This window comes from Drosophila miranda, chromosome XR (assembly GCF_003369915.1).
Source record: "Drosophila miranda strain MSH22 chromosome XR, D.miranda_PacBio2.1, whole genome shotgun sequence".
NCBI lineage: Eukaryota > Metazoa > Arthropoda > Insecta > Diptera > Drosophilidae > Drosophila > Drosophila miranda.
Window position 1 is genome coordinate 26,032,145 of NC_046674.1, and position 22,409 is coordinate 26,054,553.

At 46.3% G+C, this 22,409-nt stretch overlaps 3 protein-coding genes across 3 annotated transcripts; 1 reads left to right on the forward strand and 2 right to left on the reverse strand.

The window, feature by feature from the left end:
• Positions 1-294: 294 nt before the first annotated feature.
• Positions 295-1,762, reverse strand: LOC108150776 (protein arginine N-methyltransferase 1-like). The gene is made up of 2 exons (XM_017279072.2): positions 1,259-1,762; positions 295-1,196 (listed from the first exon to the last, which is right to left on the reverse strand). Exons 1-2 carry the CDS (start codon positions 1,681-1,683, stop codon positions 548-550), a joined length of 1,074 nt encoding a protein of 357 aa, XP_017134561.1. The 5' UTR covers positions 1,684-1,762; the 3' UTR covers positions 295-547.
• A 2,094-nt stretch (positions 1,763-3,856) lies between these two features.
• On the forward strand, positions 3,857-4,936 carry LOC108150763 (ubiquitin-conjugating enzyme E2 D2). The gene has a single exon (XM_017279056.2). The coding sequence runs from the start codon at positions 3,955-3,957 to the stop codon at positions 4,798-4,800; it is 846 nt and encodes a 281-aa protein (XP_017134545.1). The 5' UTR covers positions 3,857-3,954; the 3' UTR covers positions 4,801-4,936.
• A 6,281-nt stretch (positions 4,937-11,217) lies between these two features.
• Positions 11,218-21,799, reverse strand: LOC108153720 (actin-57B-like). The gene is made up of 2 exons (XM_017283848.2): positions 21,677-21,799; positions 11,218-12,567 (listed from the first exon to the last, which is right to left on the reverse strand). The coding sequence occupies exon 2, from the start codon at positions 12,539-12,541 to the stop codon at positions 11,417-11,419; it is 1,125 nt and encodes a 374-aa protein (XP_017139337.1). The 5' UTR covers positions 12,542-12,567; positions 21,677-21,799; the 3' UTR covers positions 11,218-11,416.
• Between the last annotated feature and the right edge of the window lie 610 nt (positions 21,800-22,409).

The following is a 22,409-nucleotide window of genomic DNA, read 5'->3' on the forward strand; positions in this document are numbered from 1 at the left end:
CACCCGTCAGCCTCTCGGTTCTGCCCACAGACAGGGGACAGAATGTCGACGATGGCGATGGCCATGACGATGGCGATGTCGAGAGTGGAGTACCGCTGGCTACACTTTATAGCAGTGCCCTTCATGCGCTCATTCAATGATTCATGCACCAATTCGCTGAACCATTCAAGCTGGCACTCATTCAGTCATTGCCAGCTCTGGCGGGTAAATACCAGGAAGCTCCAACATATAAATATGTACATTAAAAAAAACCTCTGTACAACATGATGAATGAATGATTAATATTTAGGCATACAAAAAACTAGAAATAACTTAAGATTAAACAGGTACTAGCCTAAGCTAAGATCTTTCTGGATCTCGTCCTGGTCATTGGATCAGCCTGGGCCTGGTCCTGGTCATTGGATCAGCCTGGGCCTGGTCCTGTGCTTCTTAATTTATAGATACGGTTATATTATAAACTGATCGATTGAAACATACTTCTGCGCCGGCGTCAAGAATAAAAAATAATATAATGCTTCCAGAAAGATCTCACTGGATCTCGTCCTGGCTATTGGTCCTCGTCCTGTGGCTTGGCTTGGTCCCAGCCAAACATGCGAAAGCTTTGCTGGTGATTCTTAATGCTGACCAGCTCGTTGGAGAAGCTCCAGTGAATGTCGATGTCCAGATCCTTGGCCGTACGCCACATTGAGATAGTGCCAGATAGATGATCGCCTGCGTATACTGGCAGATGTTGGTCGACGTGGAGGACAGTCTGCATCCATTGCGTGGTCAGATTCCATGGACTGGTGTTGACGATCATCGCATTGGTACCGGCAGGAAAGGCAAAGTCGAAATGTATGACAAACAGATCGGCAATGTCCCTCCGCTCCGACAAAATTCTGAAGCTTGATTTAAAGCACACCTCCTCACGCTTGAGAGTGCGCAAATCCATTTGCCAAATTTCTTCGGGATTGGAAATCATTTGCTCGGGCAACACTTCGGTCACCTTCCCTGTACGCTCCACGGCGAGAGCAGCCCGATGCATATCCATCCCCTCGAATTTTTTCCAAAAATACTTTGGCTTTTGGCTGTTCTTGTCGTCAGCGATCGAGAGATATAGCTTGGCTTTCTCCGGAAAGATGTGGCCTGTGGGCTTTAGCCACTTGTCGCGCGCATATAGAACTTGGTCCAGGGTGGTGCCATATACCAGACAGGCCCTGCAGAGCAACAAAATAAGCTTAAAACTGAATTCCCGTGCCTGAATGGCCCTTGCACCTACCCCATCCACTTGGATATTATGACATCGACTGGGGGCAGCTCCAGCTCCTCAATGTTGGCCTGCATAACTTCAATCACATGATCCAGGCGATTTTCGCGCACCACCTGCCGCGCCGCCTGCGCCACATCGCCAGCGTCCACGGCAAAGACGCGAGCGGCTCCTTGCTTGGCCACCCACATGGAGAGAATGGCAATGCCGCAGCCCACTTCGAGCACAGTGGCTCCTTTGAAGAGAATAGCATTCTTCTCATCCTGAATAGCATCTCGGAATGCCGTCATGACGACTTCGTCTTGGATTATAGGCTCCTTCGTGTGCAGGAATTCCACGTAAGCATTATACGGAACCCAAGTCCTGGTACTGGTCGGGTCGATCGTCAATTTTTGGAGCTGCTCCAAGATGTCGCTTCTTTTGGGGAAGTTTGCCATCTTTCTCTTCCTATTGTAACAATGTACAAAATTTTCTTCTAGAACATTCGCAAATGTATATCGATAGCCGCGAAAGCTGAAGTGCTACCAGATCAATTAAATCTGTCAAGCTCGAATTGATTGGTATTCTTATAGTATTTTACAAAGTCTCTACCAACTGTATGGTCACGCTATTAATAAATATATATATTTATTTAATTTAGTCGAATTTTTAGAACTTTTAATCGTTGCACTAACTTGAGAAAGTGAATCGAAGAAGGCTGGAGCAGATTCTGTGGCTCGGATAATCGTAAGATTATGCCGTCAACTGCCTGGAAATAGGTAAGTTATTAGACTGCAGCATTTTCGCAAGACGATTTCCAATACTGTATGTACTATTCTGGATCCTTGGATCCTGAACAGTTGGCAAAAATGAAGGCTATACGAGTATGTAAGTATATCGGTACACAGACTTGATCAGTTTAAAGCTAGCAAAGTGTATACATATGCTCTAAAGGTTTTAGTTCCACATGGTGGGACCATGGGTATCCATTTGCTGCCTTATCTTGAATCGTATCAGGGACACTCTGCGGAGGGGGTCTAAAATTGTGTTTATGGTGATGTGTATTCTGCGATATTGAGTTGGAGGGCTGCGTAACAGCGTTAGCGGATTGGGGGTGTTGGGGAGGGCGTTCCCAAGGATTGTGCGTGTTGGGGCGGTGCTTCTCAGAGGTTGTCGGCGTTGGGGTGGGCGTTGAGGCGTTGGGGCGGGCGTGGCAGCTGCAACTCTCTAATTTCATTTACACACTTTTCAACGCTCCTTTGCTCCAATTGAGCTGCATCTAAGTGTTTGTCTAGGTGTGCCCCACTCAAGCCCTCGACTCACTGACTCGACTCGCCCACTCACTCAAACACAAAGCCACCGTTGCTGCCACAAAGGTGAGTAAAAGGAAGTTCCGGAGTTTTATTATAAAGCCGGGGCCAGGAATACTTTGCACAGATGTATTGCCCTCGCCTTGGCGTCTTTTGCATCTCGTCTGATGCTTCTCCTGCTGCTGCTCCTGCTCTTGCTCCTTCTTCTGGTGCTGATGCTGATGCTGTTGATGCTCTGGAGAACTAATTCCATTAAAGCAAGCTGTAACTTGATTTTCAATTGACTCCTCATTTGCAGTGGAGGGAAATGGAAGGTGGTTCTGGCTGCTAGCTGCTAGCTGCTGGTTGCTGGTTGCTGGGTGGTTGTTCTCTCTGTCAGCAATCAACATGTTCAATTGAGCATATCCTGAAGGTTGCAGGACACTGCCAGAGCAGCGCAATGTGATTACCCGACGCTATTTTGTACACACACGAGACTAGCATTCGCATCCGTATCCGTACTCCGTATCCACAGCAACAGGAGAAGGACCCAGACCCGAGCCAGGACCAGGACGTAGAGAGAACCCGGACCAAAGCAGGACAAGCACAAGGACACGTAACGGAGGAGGTCAGGCAGGCGCCTGCCCGTTGGCTTCCTTTTACATTTCATTGGATTTTATGCGTTTCACTTTATGCTGATGTTTTTATTATTAAATTTTCTTGAACTTTCATTTACATTTTCTGGCTTTCTTAGCGCTCGTCTCCTCTCCGCCTGGTCGTTAGTGCTCTTGCCCCCGATGCTGATGCTGATGTTGACGCTGACGCTGATGTTGATGACTCCTCTTCATTTTCACACTTTTCATTCAATTTATTGCATTTCGCAAATTGAGTGTCGCTTTCCTTAGATCTACTCTGCCCGGTCCCAGTCTCGGTCTCGGTCTCGGTCCCGGCCTTCTAATTTACCAAAAGCGGAAAAAATACGAAACCCAATTGAATTCCAGAGCTAAACGAATGGAAATTATGTACAAAAGAGAGTGGAGAGAGGGGGAAGGGATACTTCCTCCAAACCTATAGATATCAAAGGATCTACGGATTTCAATGTGAAATATCAATATGCAAAAAAAGGAGCTCTATTACTGCCAATCAGGCAACAATATACACATCTGTCTCCGGTCTGTACAAATATCTGGCCAGGAGGTGCAGCGACTTGGAATAGGGTTTGAGCTGCCAGCTTGAGAGTCCAGATCCTGTTGGGGCTTCCTACCTAACGTCCAACGACTCGAAGCTACTGACAGGTGGGAAGGGAAAACTCTATGAAACACATGTGTACATATGTTAATAACTATACGCTTTCTATTCAAATAGTAGACACAAAACATTTTTGAAATAGTATGAACAAAATTTAAGAGAAACACTAAAATCGGGCTTACATCAGGCGTCATGTCTTCCCATCGGCGCATCACAGCCCCACCTGACATAGCTTCGACCCCAAATTCCAATCCAATATCAACGCCATCGCCAAATTCAACTGATACTGATACTGAAACTGCAACTGCAACTGCAACCTCAACCACAGCCGCAAGCACAGAAACAACCGCAGGTGCTCGAGCCGTTGTTGAGTGTTCCTGCGACACAATGGACACACTGGACACTCTGGACGACGACAACGTTCCGAGCACCAGCGGTCAACAAAGGGGATGCACCCCAGTGGGGGCGGACTCTGCCACTCCGGTCAGCACCTGTGCGTTCCGGGTGCGACGGGAGCTGAACGAGATCCGCAAGAATCCGCCGCCCAACTGCAGTGCCGATATGTGCATGGACAGGCTGCTACACTGGACGGCCACCGTGATCGGTCCCACCGGTTCCGTCTACGAGGGCGGCCACTTCAAGCTGGACATCCGCTTTCCCCTGAACTATCCCTTCCGGCCGCCGCGTATCCGCTTCACGACCTTCATCTACCACTGCAACGTGGACAGCGTGGGGGCCATCTGTCTGGATGTGCTGAACGAGCGCTGGTCGCCGGTGATGAATGTGTCCAAGGTGCTGCTCTCGATCTGGCTGCTACTGGGCGAGTGCAATGCAGATGACCCGCTGGTTACGTGCATTGCCGACCAATACAAGACGAATCGCCAGGAGCACGACAAGGTCGCTCGCTTCTGGACCAAGCGCTTTGCCATGCCCAAGGAACCCAAGGATTCTAAGAAGCCTAAGGATCCTAGCGAGCCAAAGGAGATGACGGGACCAAGGGATCCAGAGCAGAAAAATAACAATAGGGAGCCCACGTAAAGGATGCAACCTCATCGGTTTCAAAGCATGGCTTGCCAAAACAGATTCGTCAAACCGTCGCCGATCGAAGTTCTGTCTCTCCTGAAAACCACTTTATCGCCTGCTGTCTTCGCGGTCAATAAAGCATTTGGACATCAATATGTAAGCCTCTCTAGAGCTCTTCTCCGTGAATCAGGAACTCAAGGCAACCCACTGGACCATTCTGTGGGTTAGTCTTTCCGCAGCCTCTGCCCCGCTCGGGTCTGACTCGCTGAGATAGCCACGCGGTCCTTTGGCCGCTCATGTCTATGAATATTCATGAGCTGCCAAAAAATGAACCCTGCCAGAGGCGTCGGCGTCGGTAAAACGTCACAGAAGGAGAGAAGACTCGGGTGGGGCAGAGGCAGATGGCAGATGGCATTGAAAAATGAATAGGAACGCGAACGAACTAAGGATGAGACGATGGTTGGGTGGCTCGGGAACCACTTGCCAAGCTATCAACAACACCGGGGTACTCTTTTTATACTCCCTTTCCTCCAATTAGGGAATAATTAGATATCCGATCCGAATTCTTTCTTTTTTAACATACATTTAAACGAACTTTAACTGCAGGAGCCTCTTCCGTAGTGTTATACTTTGAATCCTGTTGCAAATACGAGTATACCCTTGTTCTTTGCGCTTTCCAAGTATCTAGATAAAAGCTCCTTAACCCATTTGCTTAATATGGGTTCCCATGGATAAGGTAAGTTTCCTTTCCGGCGAAGACTTTAATCTGACATTCCGCTAGTAAAGAAATGTCCTTCTGGCTGCAAGCACCGAAAGACTCAACGACTGAACGACTGGGGGTGGAAAGAAAAGAAATTGTCTGGCTGACAATGTCATCAAAGTTGCGAGAGAACCTTTCAATATCCCATGCTTCAGGCCCATCCCCATTTCCCATCTGGCATCTCCACTCCACCCATTCCCTGTCTGTCGCTCTGCTTCTCTGTTGCTCTGTCGCTCGTCCCAACAAGTCAAACGTTAATGAACTTAAAGAAATTAATTAAAGTGGCAAGCAGAGTCACCCACATACTCGTATGCGTACGAGTATGCGTACATATGTGTACACTGTACAGCTTAACGCCCAGCCCCAATGCCTTTATTGAAAACGACATCCGGGCTGGACATCACCCGGCAACTGCTACGGCAACGGCAACGGCAACTGCTACGGCGACAGTGACGGCAGCAGATCGGATGACTCTGCCAAAGTAAATGCAATAAAAGCAAGTTGCTCTATGCTACGACTGTGCCATGGGTGCTACGAAAAGACCGTTAAAAATGAGGAAAGCGGTGGGTGGAACTGGCTGGGTGCCCGGGCCGGACCGATCCGACTGGTAAATGCCCTTAACTCATCAGCGGCCAATCTCGGAGGTGGTGAACCACAAAAGTGATGACTCCATCTCTGGCTGTGGTCCATTCCCCATTCGACTGGCTCAAATATCCGGCGGCCCACAGAGGACGCTGCCTCACGCAGTGGAAAGCGCGGTGCGGTGACAGTGCCTCACTGGCGCTGCACCCAGGGGCATCGCCTCATTCGCACCCGGGCTAATCGCAGAGTCGGAGCGAGGCGAGTCAATGCCGTTTGGCAGCAAACAGGCAAATAACTTGGACAATCCATCAACTCCTGGCTCTGGCTTTGGAGGGGATATAGCTGGAGGGGCAGCTCGATTTTGTATATGAGCAGCATTGGGCAGCATCCACGGTGACCTACGTGGATAATCGGATTGTGTAGATAGTCGGCACTCCATATAGTCGTTAGCCGGACAGCCTGCAGCGGAAACGATTTGGTGTCGCCATAGCGGAGGATTTGCGGATGGGGCTGGGAATGGGAATGGGGACGGACTGTAGACTGAATGTAGCACTGCACTGCTCGTACAATTCTCATTTGCTTCGACTGCAATTGGATTGATTTTGGCTTGGTTTGGGCTTGGTTTTGGCTTGGTTTTAGGCAAAGTCAATTAGGGTGACCATTACACTGGGCCTCGTGGGGAGACCGTAGTTAAGAAAGCGACCGGCCGTCCGTCCATGCTACTCTTTTATTTGATTGAATGTCCCACATAAAGCCAGTCACCTACTAGGTTAACCATTGTCCAAGTCCTACTCGCACGAGTGTCCTCGCCTGTGACGCTCTTTCACTTAGCGAATATGCCCTCTAGCTGGTGAGGACTTCATGTGTCACAAGGCAATAAATATTGCCGCATGTTAAATGTTTTGCTCGCCTCATGGTCGTGTCCGTGTCCGTGGATGCCCGGACGAGGACCAGGGCCACTCGCCGATATTGCAGAAAATTACCAAATGAGCCCGAGAAGTGTCCGGCTGATGAGCTTCGATGCGGAGTGAAGCATCCAAACGCCCAACCAGACTTAATACCCCTGTCCAGGGCCAGGTCCAGGTCCAGGTCCAGGCCAGGTCCAGGCCAGGTCCAAGGCCAGAGGCAGGGGCAGCCTCTCTTCGATTGAATGCCGTATCAAACGGTTTCTGCACTCTCAGCTTTTATTGAATTCCATTACAGTTTCATGTCCATCAGAGGAGCCAGCCTCCGTCATTGGAACGTCATCATAAAAGCTGCCAACGTTGCCCGTGGACCCAGGAGACGAGAGACGGGAGCCTGTCCAGGATGTCCAGGGACAGGATGGGCCTGGGCTTGTTTGCCTTTTTGGAGAGCAACATAATGAAGATACACGGAAATGAAAGGGCTGCGATACACAATCGATACACCCACCAATTGCTGTTATCAACGTTATTAGCAAATTGTTTTAGATCTCCGACACATTATTCTGTCTCATGCCCGGCAACGGTGTGGTGTTCCCAACTTTTGGGTGCGTCAGAGTACTGACTTTACCTTTAAAATATAACAAAAATTTTAAAAATGTAATCTCCAACTCCAAAAAATCTTCAGTGTCTAAAAACGTTTGGTAACTAAACTAAGGTATATTATTGCAATTGCCATTTCGAGGCGGAGAATTTTTATGTCAATTACTGCAACTTCCCTTCTAATGGCTATCCATTTGGAAGTTCCATTCCTACATTCCACGCCATATTCCATTTATCGGCCATTTATCAATTCCTTTCAATACATTCATAGCTCTTAGTAAGACTTCTCACTTCAACAACAATTTATAAAGAAAATTTAAGAAATGCCGTTTGTTTCGGATATTTCTACGGTCAATCATCGTGACGGGAGTGCAGCCAATGATGGCTTGGCCTTTCACGATTACTTCGACGTGTAGGAGCGCTATGATCTGTGGCGTATGCCGAGCTGAAGGATCTTACTGTCACATTGGCCCTCTATCACCAAACGACTATCTGCTGCTCTGTGCAGACAACAATTCTCGGTCATGCATCTGTTACATGAATCAAGGCGAGAATAACTTGGATCCCGAGGCAATGCAGCAGGACCTGTTCCTGCTGAAGGCCACAATTCATTCTGCAGCCTGGATTCTGATCTGTTCAGCCGTATAAACTTCACGATTCCTATTAGATTCCCTAGAAACTATACGCCGTTTTTTCTTCCACTTTTTACATCGAATTATTCCTTGCATGAACCTGCCAGATTATATCTACCACTAATTCCCTTCCTCTTATTAAATTACTAATACTCACATACCTTGCTCGTAATTAGTAATTGGAGTGGTATTTGTATTATGAATGCATGCTTAGTTCTTCTAGTAATGTTAAGTTCTTATTTTCCTCGCATATTAGTCTAACAGCTATCTTTCCTGCATGTTCGCGTTCGGTTCGGTGAACGCATCGCGCGTCATCCGGCAGCGCCCCTCGATCGGTTCGGCGGATGGAAGGGATCCGCGCGTAACAGCCTTCTGCTGGTGTCACACGGGCCACTTGATGATGCAGTAATTGCATCGCCTCTTGAAAGATGTAGTCATTGCATGTCAACGTCCAAGATTTAACATTATGGTTTTGCTTTCCACATACGAAAGATTCGCATCTCGGAATTTGGGAAATTTCTATAGGATGTAGCGATTACTTTATTTCAAATCAAATTTTGTGGGGATAAATATCAGCACTCCCTTCCGACGATTTGAAGAGATGACAAACCGCAAAAGGACCAGCTAAGCGGATGATGGAGTTTCCGAGAATGGGTGCATGGACATATGTACCTTCGATGTGGCCAACAAATAACCACCACTTTCACTTATTTTGACTCTGCTTTGGTTCGCTTTCTTCTGTACTGTGATTCTTGTAGCATATTCTTCATTCTTCAAGGTTAAATAGGTACGCTCTATGTCTAAAATATAACTGTCGTAGAAACCGATCGTCTAGTGAAAGTGTTATTGCAATCAAGATTGCCAGTCCAGTGCCATCTGCGAGGGGCAGGAGATGGGACTCCTTTGAAAATTTCTTCAGCCCAAACTATGAACAAAGTTCGACCTCTGCCAGTGACAGAGCCATGCGCGTTTTATTCCTGGTCCTTGGCCGGAATCCCGGGAGTACTTTTTCAGTGCCTATCAGCAATTGAGTGTGGAGTGAATCAGCGACCAGGGCGAGTCCTTTCGAGAGTCTCCTCTGAAAGGGTTTCAACTGTTGAAATATTGCTTAGATTCTGTTTTGGCTAGCAATTTCCTTGGGTCTTCTCCTCTTTCCCAATCGAAGGCAATTAGTTCGAAATCATAGAAATTCAACAGAATTACTGTCTCCAAAATCAGCTCGGATTTTGGCGGGGGGAAAGGAGTTGCCTCTGTTCTCCTTGGAACTGGGGGAAAGGAGTGCCAGCAAGCTCCAGACTGGATTATGAGACGTGGCTGCTCGACTCAAAGGCTTCGACCTCAAAATTCCTGTATACTTAATAGTGAATACAAGCCTGGAATAGCTGTCGTTTGCTTCAATGCAGTCGTCCGACCTCAACAAAGGGAAATTAATTTCGTCAACCGGCTGCAACTGAAGAATGTTCTAGGGCTTCCCCGAAAACCCCAAACCAGAGACGAAAGCAAAGCCAGTCAGCAGCTAAAGCTAACCTGACCCTCAGAGGCTGGCGAGTCTCAATTAATTTAAGATATTTTCACAGAAACTCAGCCGTTGATGAAGCCGGAGATGCAGCTGGAGATGGAGATGGATCTGGAGGTGGAGGTGGAGCTGAAACTGAGGATGAAGCTGATTGTGTGGCTGAATTGCTATGGTGCCACTAAAGGGACAGGGGACTGGATTTATGGTACTGGTGCCTCGGCATTTGGAGGTCTTCACTCGGATTTTTGGTACTCTCGAAATTTAATTAAGCCAGGGAACGCGCAGCTCCAAGGACTGGGCCTAGCACTGCGCCTGGAGTCTGGGGTCTGGGATCTGCCAGTGCTCTCCACTCCATCTAAATATTATTTTACACGCTGCCTTAACTGCAACTTGTGCATGCCCCATCATAATAATAATCGTCACAATGCCGCTAGGCAGCAACTGTTTCATTAAAAGAGAAACAAACCGGCAGGAAAATCGTAAGAAAATCGCAGGCGCCGGATATGAGGGTGTGGGCGTGGGGTATGTTGTTTTATGCGTATGATATTTTGCCAGTACAAAAGTTATGGTTTCTATGAGGAAGCTGGCAAAGAGGCAAAAAGCTGCTGCTGCTGCAGCCGAAAGAAAAATGAGAATCCTTTGCCTCGTTTTCTTTCTCTTTTTCCCTGTTTCGCTTTTTTCCTTCTTCCCGTCTTGCCCCTTTTTACCCAGCGAGCAAATAGTGGTTGGAGAGGGGAATAGGGCATGGGGCATGGGGCATGGGATGGGACGTACTTGCTCTTTTAGTTAAATGTTTGAAAAGAAAAATTAAAAACTTTTTACAACACACACAACATGCGCGGGCTCCGCTGCCATAATATCCTGTAAGCGGGGCCAAAATGCAAGTGGAAAAAGTTAAGCGGCCAAGTGGCGGCAGACAGGCGGGTGGGGGGTTGTAGGCGCTGTTGGTGCTGTTGGTGCAACAGCAGAAGAAGATTACGACAACCCCCTTTGGCCAGATCCAGCTCCTGCCCCCGCCTACTTGCATGAATTTTCTCTGAAAAGCGTCTTAATCCCGGCTAAGAACAGCCGCAGGCGGTGACACCCACATGCAAAATTCTCTATACCCGTACTGTGTGCTGCCTGCTATATGCTGTACGCCGTATGACGTATGCCGCCTGCCGCATGCCACATGTCAGATATTCTCGTTTGAGGAGTCCCAAGCTGCTCATCTGTGGTGTGTGCCCCCCTCTTATGCATCTCTTTCAGAATCCCTTTCACTAAACTGAATCCGAAGCGCATGGAAATAATCAAGAGGTCCTGAGATACTAGGGCCTAGACTTTTTGTGAGATATCCTCAATTGGTTTCGAATAGTTCGACCCATTAAGGCATACCCGTCTATGCCTTTTGTGTCTGTAAGAAATCAACAGATCACCATTTAAATAGCACGGTATTGGAGCACTTGTTCGACCAAAGTATGAAGGACTCTCACTTTATTTGAAAATTAAAAATCATTAAAATCAATGCCTAATTCCGCCGATGTAGCGCTTGTAATATCAGTGTATCAGTGTCTTGTCTTTAAATGGATACGAGAATTTGGATTGTAATTAAAACTGATCTGACTTCCGAACGGATGCAGATGCACGGATCTGCCGCTCAGAAGCACTTGCGGTGGACTATGGATGGGCCAACCTCCTCGTACTCCTCCTTGGAGATCCACATCATTTTGAACGAGGGCAGAGAACTGAGAATCGAGCCACCCATCCAGGAAGCGAACTGGCGATCGGCTGGCGCCAGAATCTTGACCGTCGTGTTGGAGCCGGCCAGTTCGGAGAGCTCCCGCTTCAGGCGCTCGGTAAAGTTAGGAAGCGTCGTGGTGCCCCCCGACAGCATGATGTTTTCGAACATCTCTCGCCGGATGTACTCGTCGCACTTATTAATGGACTGGTAGAGCAGTTGGTGCAGGCCGACGGGAGCTTTGCCCATGAGGGTGGGGTCGAACAGTGCTTCGGGGCACTGTATGCGCTGGGCGCCAATGGAAATGACATTTCCATCTGGCAGAGTGTACGTTTTCTCGGGTTGGGCTTTAAACACCTCCAACTCCTTCTTAATGTCCCTGGCCACAAAGCATAGCTTCTCCTTCACGTCGCGCACCGTCTCGCGACCGGCCGGGGAGGTGCAGGAGTAGTAGTAGCCCCGCTCCGTCAGCAGCTTCATGAGGTACTCCGTGATATCGCCCCCGGCCCAGTCCAGCACCTGGATGGCGTGGGGCAGGGCATAGCCTTCGTAAATGGGAACGGCATGGGAGTACCCGTCGCCAACGTCCAGAACGATTCCTGTGGAGCGACCCGAAGCGTATAGGGCCAGCACCTGCTGGCTGGCCACATACATGGCCGGCACTTCCAAAGTTTCAAACATGATTTGAGTGGCCTTTTCGCGATGGGCCATGGTCGTCCTGGGCGCCTCCGTCAGCAGGATTGGGTAGTCCGCGGCAGAGATGCTCATCTCGTGGAGTGCATGATGCCATAACATCTCCACTCCTATCCAGTCGGTGACGAGGCCGTGCTGAACGGGATAGCTGAGTTTCAGCACAGCGCGCCTGGAGTAGGCCAGTTGCCCCACATACGGGTCCTGCAGGCCCATATTCAGCTTCAGGCCCTGACGGGGAGTGCCGACCACCGTGGGGAAAACCACTCGAGGCGTTTGATCACCGGAAAATCCGGCTTTGCACACGCCAGATCCGCAATCGAGGACCACTGTCGAAATACAGTCGTCACTCATGGCGTCGAAGATTTATTATTCGATTTCTATTTGAGAACGGAAGAAGCGGAGTTGGTAAAATTAATAAAATACATTAACAATACATTACATTATTTTTTAACCGATGAGCATTACAACTACCTCCTACAGACCCTCAAAACGATCGGATCGGATTGCAAAAAACACAAATACAGAGTCTTCGAAGAAGTTTTCTTTCTAGTATTATCGCAGGCGATACCTTTTTTATACAATCTAACAAAAAAGATATGTACCACCATAGATAAGATAAGACCATACCATAAGATGATGAATAAGGGACCAAAAAGCTATTCTATTGCGGCGTTTTTCGTTTCGACCCCGTCTGTTCAGCTGAGTCGGTCCCAGAGTCCTACAACGTAGGGTCTTTCGGTCAGATAATTTCCAGCGTCAATGGTTCAAAATGGAGTTGCAAATTATGTATACAACTTGGGCATGACAAGGCATACTTTCTACGAGACTGGGACCGACTGCGCCCTGCCAAAGACTGTGTATTTATTTTAGAGTTCTGGTACGAATTCAGAGTCAAGCCGAGTGGGCAGTAGAGCCGTGGGCAGAGCCTAAAAGGCTATGGGTATTTTGGATATAATAATTATCATTACTTAATTTAATTTTCAGAATACTTTTCCTCATCATCATTTGCCCTACACTTGGTATACCCTTGTAGAGAGTATTATGACTTTGCCCTCATCCAATGCACATGGACAATTGATGCTTAAAAACGATCGATCCTTATTCTGTGTAGATTTTGTGTCCGATCCGATCAGAATCGGATCACTACACCGTATATGCCATTGGAGTCGATCTGGAGGTAATACGAAAGCGAAGGGCTTCGTTCTTGGTGGTTTTTGGTTTCCTTTCTGAAGAGGGTGGCGTAGAGAGGGAGGGAGAGAGGCATTTGAGAAAGAAAGCGAGGAAAATTAGAAAAAAGAAAACTTGTAGCAACTTTTTTCCATATGTATGTGCTGGCTTTCGTTTGACTCGAGTTGGCTGACTTCGGCTGTTTCTTGGCTTGGCAGGCTGAAGAGATGGTTGGCTGGCAGGATGGCTGCATCGGTGGCATTGGCATGTCTTGTGTCGGCATGTGTTCAGTGGAACCCTGAGCGGGACACCCAAGGCGGGGCGGAGTGCCCTCCACCTGCTGCCGGTTCCACTGCTGTGCCACTTTCCACTTGCCGCTCCCGTAACTTTTGCTAGTGCGGCGACATCTGCCAATGTTTTGAACATTGCAGCACACAGTGCCACCATCCACCAGTGGGTGTATTGTCGAGCATCTGTGTTTGGGTATCTGTGTGTGTGTGTGTGTGTGTGTGTGGGGGGGGGCACACGCAAAAGGACAAACTCCCTGGCAAAATAATGAAAAAGTAACTCAAAGTCGTATTTGTATTTTCTTCAGCTTCAACTTGCTCTGTCTGTAGGTCTGTCTATCTGTCGCTCTGTCGCTGTGTCGGCCTGGCTCTCCCACTCTCGCTCTTTGGCATCTCAAAGTCGAACTCTTCCATCATGCTGCATATATCCATGTTCGAGCAAGTTAAAGGCAAGTCAGCCTGTTTTGGAAATTGGTGCGAGTAATTGGTTTGTTAGAACAAAACTTATGGCACAGAACCCACCGCCATCATCCCTGCTCCCTGCTCCCTGCTCCCGGCTCCCGGCTCCCATCTCCTTGCTCCCGGCTCACGGAGTCCCGATATTCCCCCCCACTGGACCTGGACATGGGCAAAGTTTGTCGGGGACTCACCTGGCAAACGACAGGCAGAGAAAGCACACGGAGAAAACGGAGACAGAGTCAGAGCAAGAGATGAACGAACGAGCGAACGAACGGACAGACGGACAGACAGACACACAGACAGGCGGACGGACAGACAACCTAATAATAATCTGCATGCCAGGCTGAGAAACTTAAAAACATGTCACAGAGTTTTCGGTTTACAGATTTTCGCAAGCTGCACAACTTTGCTTTTGCATTCGGTACGGGTACGGGTACGGGCCGGAGTCGGGGTCTCTGTCCGTGTTCGTGTCCGTGTCCTCGTCCGGGTCGTGGGGCCAGGCCACCCATGGTGAGTCGAGATACAGATACACGTCTAACATGTCACTGACACACACGATGTAAGCTGTAGCTGGAGGAGGGAAAAGGGAAGAGAGGACCTCAGCACAAAGGTTAAAAAGCAATTTTTCGAAATGTCAGCATACAAAATTTCATTACAAATTTTCTTTTTTCCTTTTTTTCACTACTACTTTTCTTTTGTTTTCGGATATTTGTTTCTCTTCAAGTTCATTGTAGCCGTGGCACGTTTATCAACAGTTGCCGCAATTGCGGTAACGTTCCGTTCCCACTGTTGGACAATGCCAAAGAATGCTGTTGTAAACATGGAATGGAGGGCTTAGGGTAGTACCTCCTAGCTTATAGTTCAGCCAGTGCTGTCCTATGAAAGAAAATAAAGAAATGAGTGTTGAAAAACACGCTAGCACATCAACTACTCCATCAGATCAGTGCACATTGGGCCAGGCAGCCGACATTTTTGCATAAATTCGAAAAATTAGGTAAGAAACTTGAAACTAGATACAGTTAATTGTATTGATATATATGGGAACTGAGATAAATTTCAGACCGATACGATCATCATTTTGCATCATTTTGGAAACTCGGTGTTATTATACCCGATACTCAAAATGAGTAAAGGGGTATATTAGATTTGTGGTTAAAATGGATGTGTGTATCGTCCAGAAGGAATCGTTTCCGACCCCATAAAGTATATATATTCTTGATCAGCATCAATAGCCGAGTCCATTGAGCACTGTCTGTCTGTCCGTCTGTCCATCCGTTCGTCTGACCGTCCCTATCAGCGCCTAGTGCTCAAAGAGTATAAGAGCTAGAGCAACGACATTTTATATCCGAACTTCTGTGATATGTCACTGTTACAAGTATATTTAAAAACTTCGCCCCGCCCAATAAGAGCGAAAATCTTTGGCATTCACAATTTCAAAGATACGAGAAAACAGAAAACGCAAAATCGTAGAGGATGACTATACCTTCTATATATTCTGAACCAGACCGTATAATTATTATAGCCAAAATCAAGAAAAAAATTTCATTATCTCTCGCTCTGTCTCTCTCTAACACACAGGTTTCATGGTCGGCTTTGTCTATTGCAAAATGTGAGTTCAAGGATCTCAGAGGCTATAAGAGCTAGAGCAACCGAATTTGGTATCCACACTCCTGTGATATCGGACCCTGACAAGTTAGTTTCAAAATTTCGACACACCTTTTTCCGCCCCCGCAAAGGACGAAAATCTGGGGCATCCATAAATCTCAGAGACTATTAAGGCTAGAGTAACCAAATTTGGTTTCCACACTCCTGTTAGATCTCACTATTAAACGTATATTTCAAAATTGCATTCGTTTTTGAGTTTTATTTTAAGCAAAGACAATACAAATCAAAAATAATAATTATACAATATGAATCCAAACTAATAATTACTCATTAAAAATCAAAAATAATCATTATTCAATAAAAATCAAAAGTAATAATTATTCAAGAAAAATAATTATACAATAAAATTTAAAAATAATAATTATTCAATAAAAATCAAGAATAATAATTATACAATAAAAATAATTATCCAATAAAAATAAAAAATAATAATTATATAATAACTATTTTGATCCAATAATAACAATTATTTAATAAAATTAAGAATTATAATTATAATAATAATAACTATTCAATAAAAATAAAGAATAATAATTATTCAACAAAAATAAAGAATAATAATTAATCAATAAAAATCAAAAATATTATTTTTTAATTTTTATTGTATAAATTTGTATTATTATTTTTTTTTAATTTTTATTGTATAATTATAATTAATTAAATATAATTATAAATTTTTGAATTTGTGTCAGAATATTCGCCGTCTTTCCCAATGTGCACCGGTAGAAACCACCCACACATGGCAGTGTTGGACAATATCAATCATAGACGGTGCTAAGAAACAACTTAATCTCGTATGTTAAGGGCAAAAACATGGGTTTTCAACGAAAGAAAAGCGAAGGAAAATCGAAGAAAAGGCGAAGCAAACGAAACGAGATTCTTCTGCCCGACTAACTCTCAAGAGGGAAAACCAAAACGAAAAAAGAAACTAACATAGGAGTAATTTATGGATATTAATAACAATAATAGGGAATACGAGTATGCATATGTAAATGCAAATAGCCCAAACAACCGCACACACAAGAGGGTCAAGAGGCGGTCATGGGCACAGCCATAGCCAGGGATGCGGAGACGACCTCAGACTAAGACGGAGCCAGAGCCAGAGCCGGAGCCGGATCCTGATGCTGGGCCTCGAATTGGGACTGGGGTCGAGACGGAGTAAGGAAATCGACGTTTAAAAAGGATTTGCCTTGCTAAACATTTTGAGACGCCTTAAGCTATTCAAAAATTACATCACTCGAGTAAATACTAGAGAGGGGGAGAACAGGGGAAAGGATGTTGGGGATGGGGATGGAGATGGAGATGTTGGCTGAGTTGGGGGTTGGAAGTAGGTCCTGAGATGCACGATTAATGGCAACGAGGAATGTAATGTAGCGAATATGCGAGTTGCCGTCCTGATTTCAAATGGGATCCACAGCTCTCCTTCATTCTTTTTCCTTTCCCTTTCCCGTTCCCCCAAAGAAAACAAAAACAACGCTATTCCCCGACATTACAGAAGAGCACAGAACGGCACGGAACGGAACAGTTCAATGGTCGACCGCTGGCACTCGCCTGATTTAACCATGCATTGGGTCAACCGGAGTCGCAGTCTGAGACGACGACTCAGACACACACTGAACCTGTGCCTGAGACTGCGGTCTGGTCTGGTTGGGCTCTGGGTTCTGGGCTTGGGCTTTTCCTGGGAGTGGTTTGGCGGATGGCAGACGGCCCTCGACATCATCGAGAAATGAAAACAACTCAAGCGAAAATACAATCATATTTTTATTGCCGGCTGGTTGGCTGCATGTCGATGTCGATGTCGAGCTGGGCCCAAGTAAGCGGACAGGATACATCGTCCAATGGCGGATATGGCTCAGTATGGTTTTGTTCTGGTGGCACAGCGAGGCGGGCGTAGAGGACAACCAATTCCCGTTTGCTCGCTCGTTTAGTCGATTATTCTTGGAGGCGTTTTTCTTAATAGCAACAAAAAAGAAGGAAACCAAAATAAAATAACAAAAACAATGAAAGAGCAATAACAGTCAGCACTCAAAGGGCGCTCCAATGGGTTGCTTGTGGATGGGTTTTGGTCTGGCACGGGGACGGGGACGGGGACGGGGACGTGGACGTGGACAGGGACTGAGACGGAGACCGAGGCTGGGTTGGGTCACCAAGTGAAATGAATTAAAACTGAATCAAAACATCTGGACGGACGACCGTAAGACAACAGACAAACAGAGAAGGGAGAGAGGAGCAATATTTATTCGCAATCGAAATGCCGAAAGAGTGGGTGAATGGATGGATGGATGGATGAGTGAGAGAAAAAGTTAGCCAGTGAGTGAGTTCTTGCGAAGAGTGTACATGTGTGCATAGGTTAATGATTAAATGGAGATCACTATTCTTCGCACAATTCGCATCGCTGTTCACACGTAGTTAATCCCATGAAAGATATGCTTTACAAGCAGCTTAATCGACTGAGTTGTGCTTTAGGGTATGTATTCTATAATTGAGGATTTCCTTAGTTGATTGAATCAAACCCATCGAATCAAAGAGTTAGTTGGCTTTGAGACACCAGCCCTCGGACTTCGGAAATGATTTCCAGAAAGAAGCCACTTATGCACTTGGCTCTGGGATGCCTGGCCGCACTTTAGCTACATCAGCTCTATTCATATTCCTATACCTACATATACCTATACCTATACCATCCAGCCACCCATACCCATACCCACCTGTTTTTGTGGAGGTAGAAAATATGCAAGCCAAGCAATTTGCATTTGCACACCGCAAACGGTGAAGCAAAACTTAAGAGCACAGCAGACAACACAGAGAGATGAAAGGATGGGAGAGGACAACAAGTGCTGCAAGGAATATGCTAAATTACGAAAAGACAAAAAACAAAACACGCTATAGCCACAGCCACAGCCACAGCCGAAAAAACCCAAAGAATAAACTTTGTTAGACTTCCCTTCCCCGAAACCCCGTTCCGAAAAAGACTATTTTCAAGAAGTTGCCCAAAGTCGAGAGGGAGCCAGCCCCAGCAAAGACAAAAACCATCTGCAGGTGCAGCCAAAGCCAGAACCGTAGACAGAGCCGAAACCCGACCCTCTGAAGCGGTCCGGACACGAGCAGGCGAGGCGATGATTCCCTCCATAGTTCCCTCCGTAGCTTCCGCCGTAGTTCGCTCAAGACCCATCGTTCGTCTCGGACAGCTCGTCTTTGGGTCGTGTCGTGTCAGGGTAGAAGGCAAATAATCAGAAACCTCAGCTCCTAGGAGCATCCTTGTTGTGTGCTGTTATTGAAAATAGTTTTACAATTTATAGAGTGCCATGGAGTGGCACTGGGAGACTCCCCCCGTGGCCGCCCTGCGGCACCTGGCCTTTGTCAGCTCAATGGGCGTGGCAATGCGGCTTGGCTGCCACTGCCACTGCGCTTTGCATCACAAAGGCCGCTCGCTGGTTGCGGTTGCTTGGTCCTCCAGATTGTCAGTTCAACTGTCAGTACAGCAGTGTGCTGGAAAAATAAAAAAAATAAAACGTACGAGGAGTACGAGGAGTGCCCTGGACAAAAATGAGACTAGTAAGTGGCCGGCCAGTCGTTGGCCTCCAGTCCCTTGCATTGCAGTCCAGTTCATCTAAGCTGATTTGTCGGCTTACAGGGAAATCACACAAGTAAGAGGTTGTGTCCTGTCCAGAGCATCACATCAAAGATGGTGGTTTCAGTGAAGGTTTTTTATTTTTTAGGGTGAAGAGTGACGCTAGAAGAGTGTGATAGAAGAGCGGAAAGAGCTCTGAGGGGTTAGACCTTTAGATGGAATCAATGTGCAGAAAATAACATTACGCTCTTCGCTCGAATGAATGTGTCATAAAGATCAGAGACTTGGAAAGCCTTTACTAATCGTTTCTATAATGAAGGTGAAGGTACATCTAGCCGTTAGGGACGTGGATGCTACTCTTATTTGTCCCTTTTATTACATTTTTCAATATATTTATAACTGAGCCTGTAGCTACATACATACATATGTCTCAAGCTTCTCCCATCTGTTGCATTTATCTGAAAACAGAATCTGAAATTAACATAATTTATCGCTTATTGAATCAGGCGAAACCTTGTTACGGCTTGACAGCCTCTCGCAGCGCACCCTATCCCATCATCCACCCACCATCACCCACCTCCCATCTCCCGTGGAGTGTTTGCCGATTAAAAAAGCGACCCACGTAGAAAGATTACATGAATTCGTAAAAAGAAACTACTACTGTCAGCTTGAATAAGGGAACTTTCCATCATTTCCATCGAACGCGGAACCGGGAGCGTCGCCAGGGCTCTGCGGAGAGCAGAGAGGAGGAGAGTGTGGAGTGTGGGTGCAGATTTGATTTGGGTGTTGGCGTCTAGTAAATCCATTGGGGATATCGCATACCCTGACACACAAATACACAGACAGTGCCAGAGCCAGAGCCCCCTAACCAGATCTAGAGGAATGTTTTGCTATTTTGCGATTGAGCTGTCCAAATGCGCCTTTTAATGTAATCTCTTACGGATTTGTTTTGACAGGAGTGCCGTTCCCCGTTCCCCGTTCCCGATGCCGTACTCCACCCGACCGAACCGATGTGTGCGAATTCCTTTTTATCCAATGCATATGAAATGGGTGTGGATAAGTCCTGGATATGTCTGACTTGGCTGAGGGGAAATCACCCCATCGGTGTGGGGGCTGCAGAGCCCTTCCGGGGAAGGGCTGCTCCTGCTCCAGCTCCTGCCAGTTGGAGGAATGGGTGTATGCTTAGGTATACTTTCATCATAAATATTAAATTACTCAAGCGTATGTAATTTATTATATTAGATTTGAAACGTTTCCCTGCCCCGCAGCCAACGCTTTCGATGGGTACCCAAAAGCTGAAGCCGACTTTAAGATATTTGCTAATCAAATGTATCTATTGTAAACGAAGGAGAATGTGATCTGATTGGCACCTACGAGAGTGTGACCTACTTACGAGTATTCAAACTATTCCGAAGGGCCATTGGTGAACAATCAGTAGCTATTGTTCGTCTTATTCCGGAATAAACAGTATGCGTTATTTCACCGGGGTGTGCAAGGTCGGTTAAGCGGAATTCCACCTTCTCCTCCGATAGATCTCTTCTAAATAACCTTCAGTCTGTTAGCGGACTATAACCTCTTGACTTCTTATATTAACCGTTCAATTTTGTTCGGAACAGCGGCTTCTAAGAGCTCTTCCATCATCTCTTTTAGTAACATCTATCCGACAACTAGAGTGTCCGTTCAGCAAATGTTTATCTCAGAATCATTCGTAATCCAAGGACTTAGTCACCTTTATAGCAAGGGGCTAATAATAAACACAGCCAAAACCGTCCTAGTTACACGAAGAGGGAATGTATTCCTTTAGATGCTTTGGGAGTGAGAGGCGATAGGTATGTGCCTCGATGAAATATTTGGAAAAGGAGGGAAGCCTTTCAATGAGCAATACGGCTGGGAATGGAGACCAACATTCAATCTAAGAGTCCTCGAACACACTAATGATGAACTTATCTTGCGAGTCTTGTGAACCGACGATCAAGAACAGACTCCATCACTATGCAAACTAACAGCTGAATAGAACTGGGACGGATCACAGATCTGGCAGTGTAGGACCAGGGCTTAACAAAGGCCTAACCATCTTCCAGCCAGGAGATTCATACATTAGAAGTGAATGTCTACGCAGACGAATGCGAGGCATTCATATCCACGCAGCGCTTTTAGCGATCAAATCAAAATTAGCATCAACATCCTCACGTTAGGGTGAGGCTCTGCCATTGCCGCCGTTAAAAGGGGGAAAGTATGACAAGAATAGGAGAAGAGGAAAAGAAGTCAACACATCGGCAGGTCAACCCATTTGATCTATCCCACCCCCGAACAGTGTGGACACACTTGTGGCGTACTCACCGTAGAAAGAAGAGATAACTTTCAGCACAGCCAGCGATTCCAACAATGTTTTTTGTATTGTAGATTTATGAACACACTCGTAACACTAATAGCTTTGAACTGACATCAAATAAAAACAATGTTGCTTATGGTAAAATAAAATGACAGGAAATGCCAGTACTCTTGTTTTTCCTACCGAAAATACAGTAAAGAACTGAACATACTCACTCGTACGTGCATTTCGAATGCGTCTAATTAGAAGGAGAAATGATGGCAAAATACAGATGTATACCTCAATGTTAATTACCCATCAGGGTACTTTGTGTCTTCTTAGCAACATTAAACATTGTAGCATGAATAGGGTCAGGGTTGGTAAACCTCTAATCGAATCAATGGGGTTGGAGGGCTTAGAATGTTGCCTTTGGAAATCTATAGAGAGCTTTCTGCTTTCCTTCAGAGACGGCTAAAAATGATATTTAAATGCTGAGGATAGCGACAAGTGGAGGCGCTGATGCAGATGCTGGAGAGAACGAGAGAGTGTACTCTCATTGCACCGACAGCTCTGTGGATGCGATTTACATATTACTAAAGGGAAAGTCTGCTTTGAATAAACTTCTCTGGAAGTCTCTATCTCTGTCTCTGCGCTCCTCCTGCCTTTATCGGGTGTGTGTGCAGTTTTTAAATTTGCAAACATGAGCATGTAAATTTGCAATGAATAAATTAACCAGAGTCAACTCCACTTCAGCACCTCTTC

Coding starts and splice junctions, on each gene's coding strand:
- LOC108150763 (XM_017279056.2), top strand. CDS start 3,955: ATGTCTTCCCATCGGCGCATCACAGCCCCACCTGACATAGCTTCGACC.
- LOC108150776 (XM_017279072.2), bottom strand. CDS start 1,683: ATGGCAAACTTCCCCAAAAGAAGCGACATCTTGGAGCAGCTCCAAAAA. Junction 1,197..1,258: donor ATAATATCCAAGTGGATGGG/GTAGGTGCAAGG, acceptor GTTGCTCTGCAG/GGCCTGTCTGGTATATGGCA.
- LOC108153720 (XM_017283848.2), bottom strand. CDS start 12,541: ATGAGTGACGACTGTATTTCGACAGTGGTCCTCGATTGCGGATCTGGC.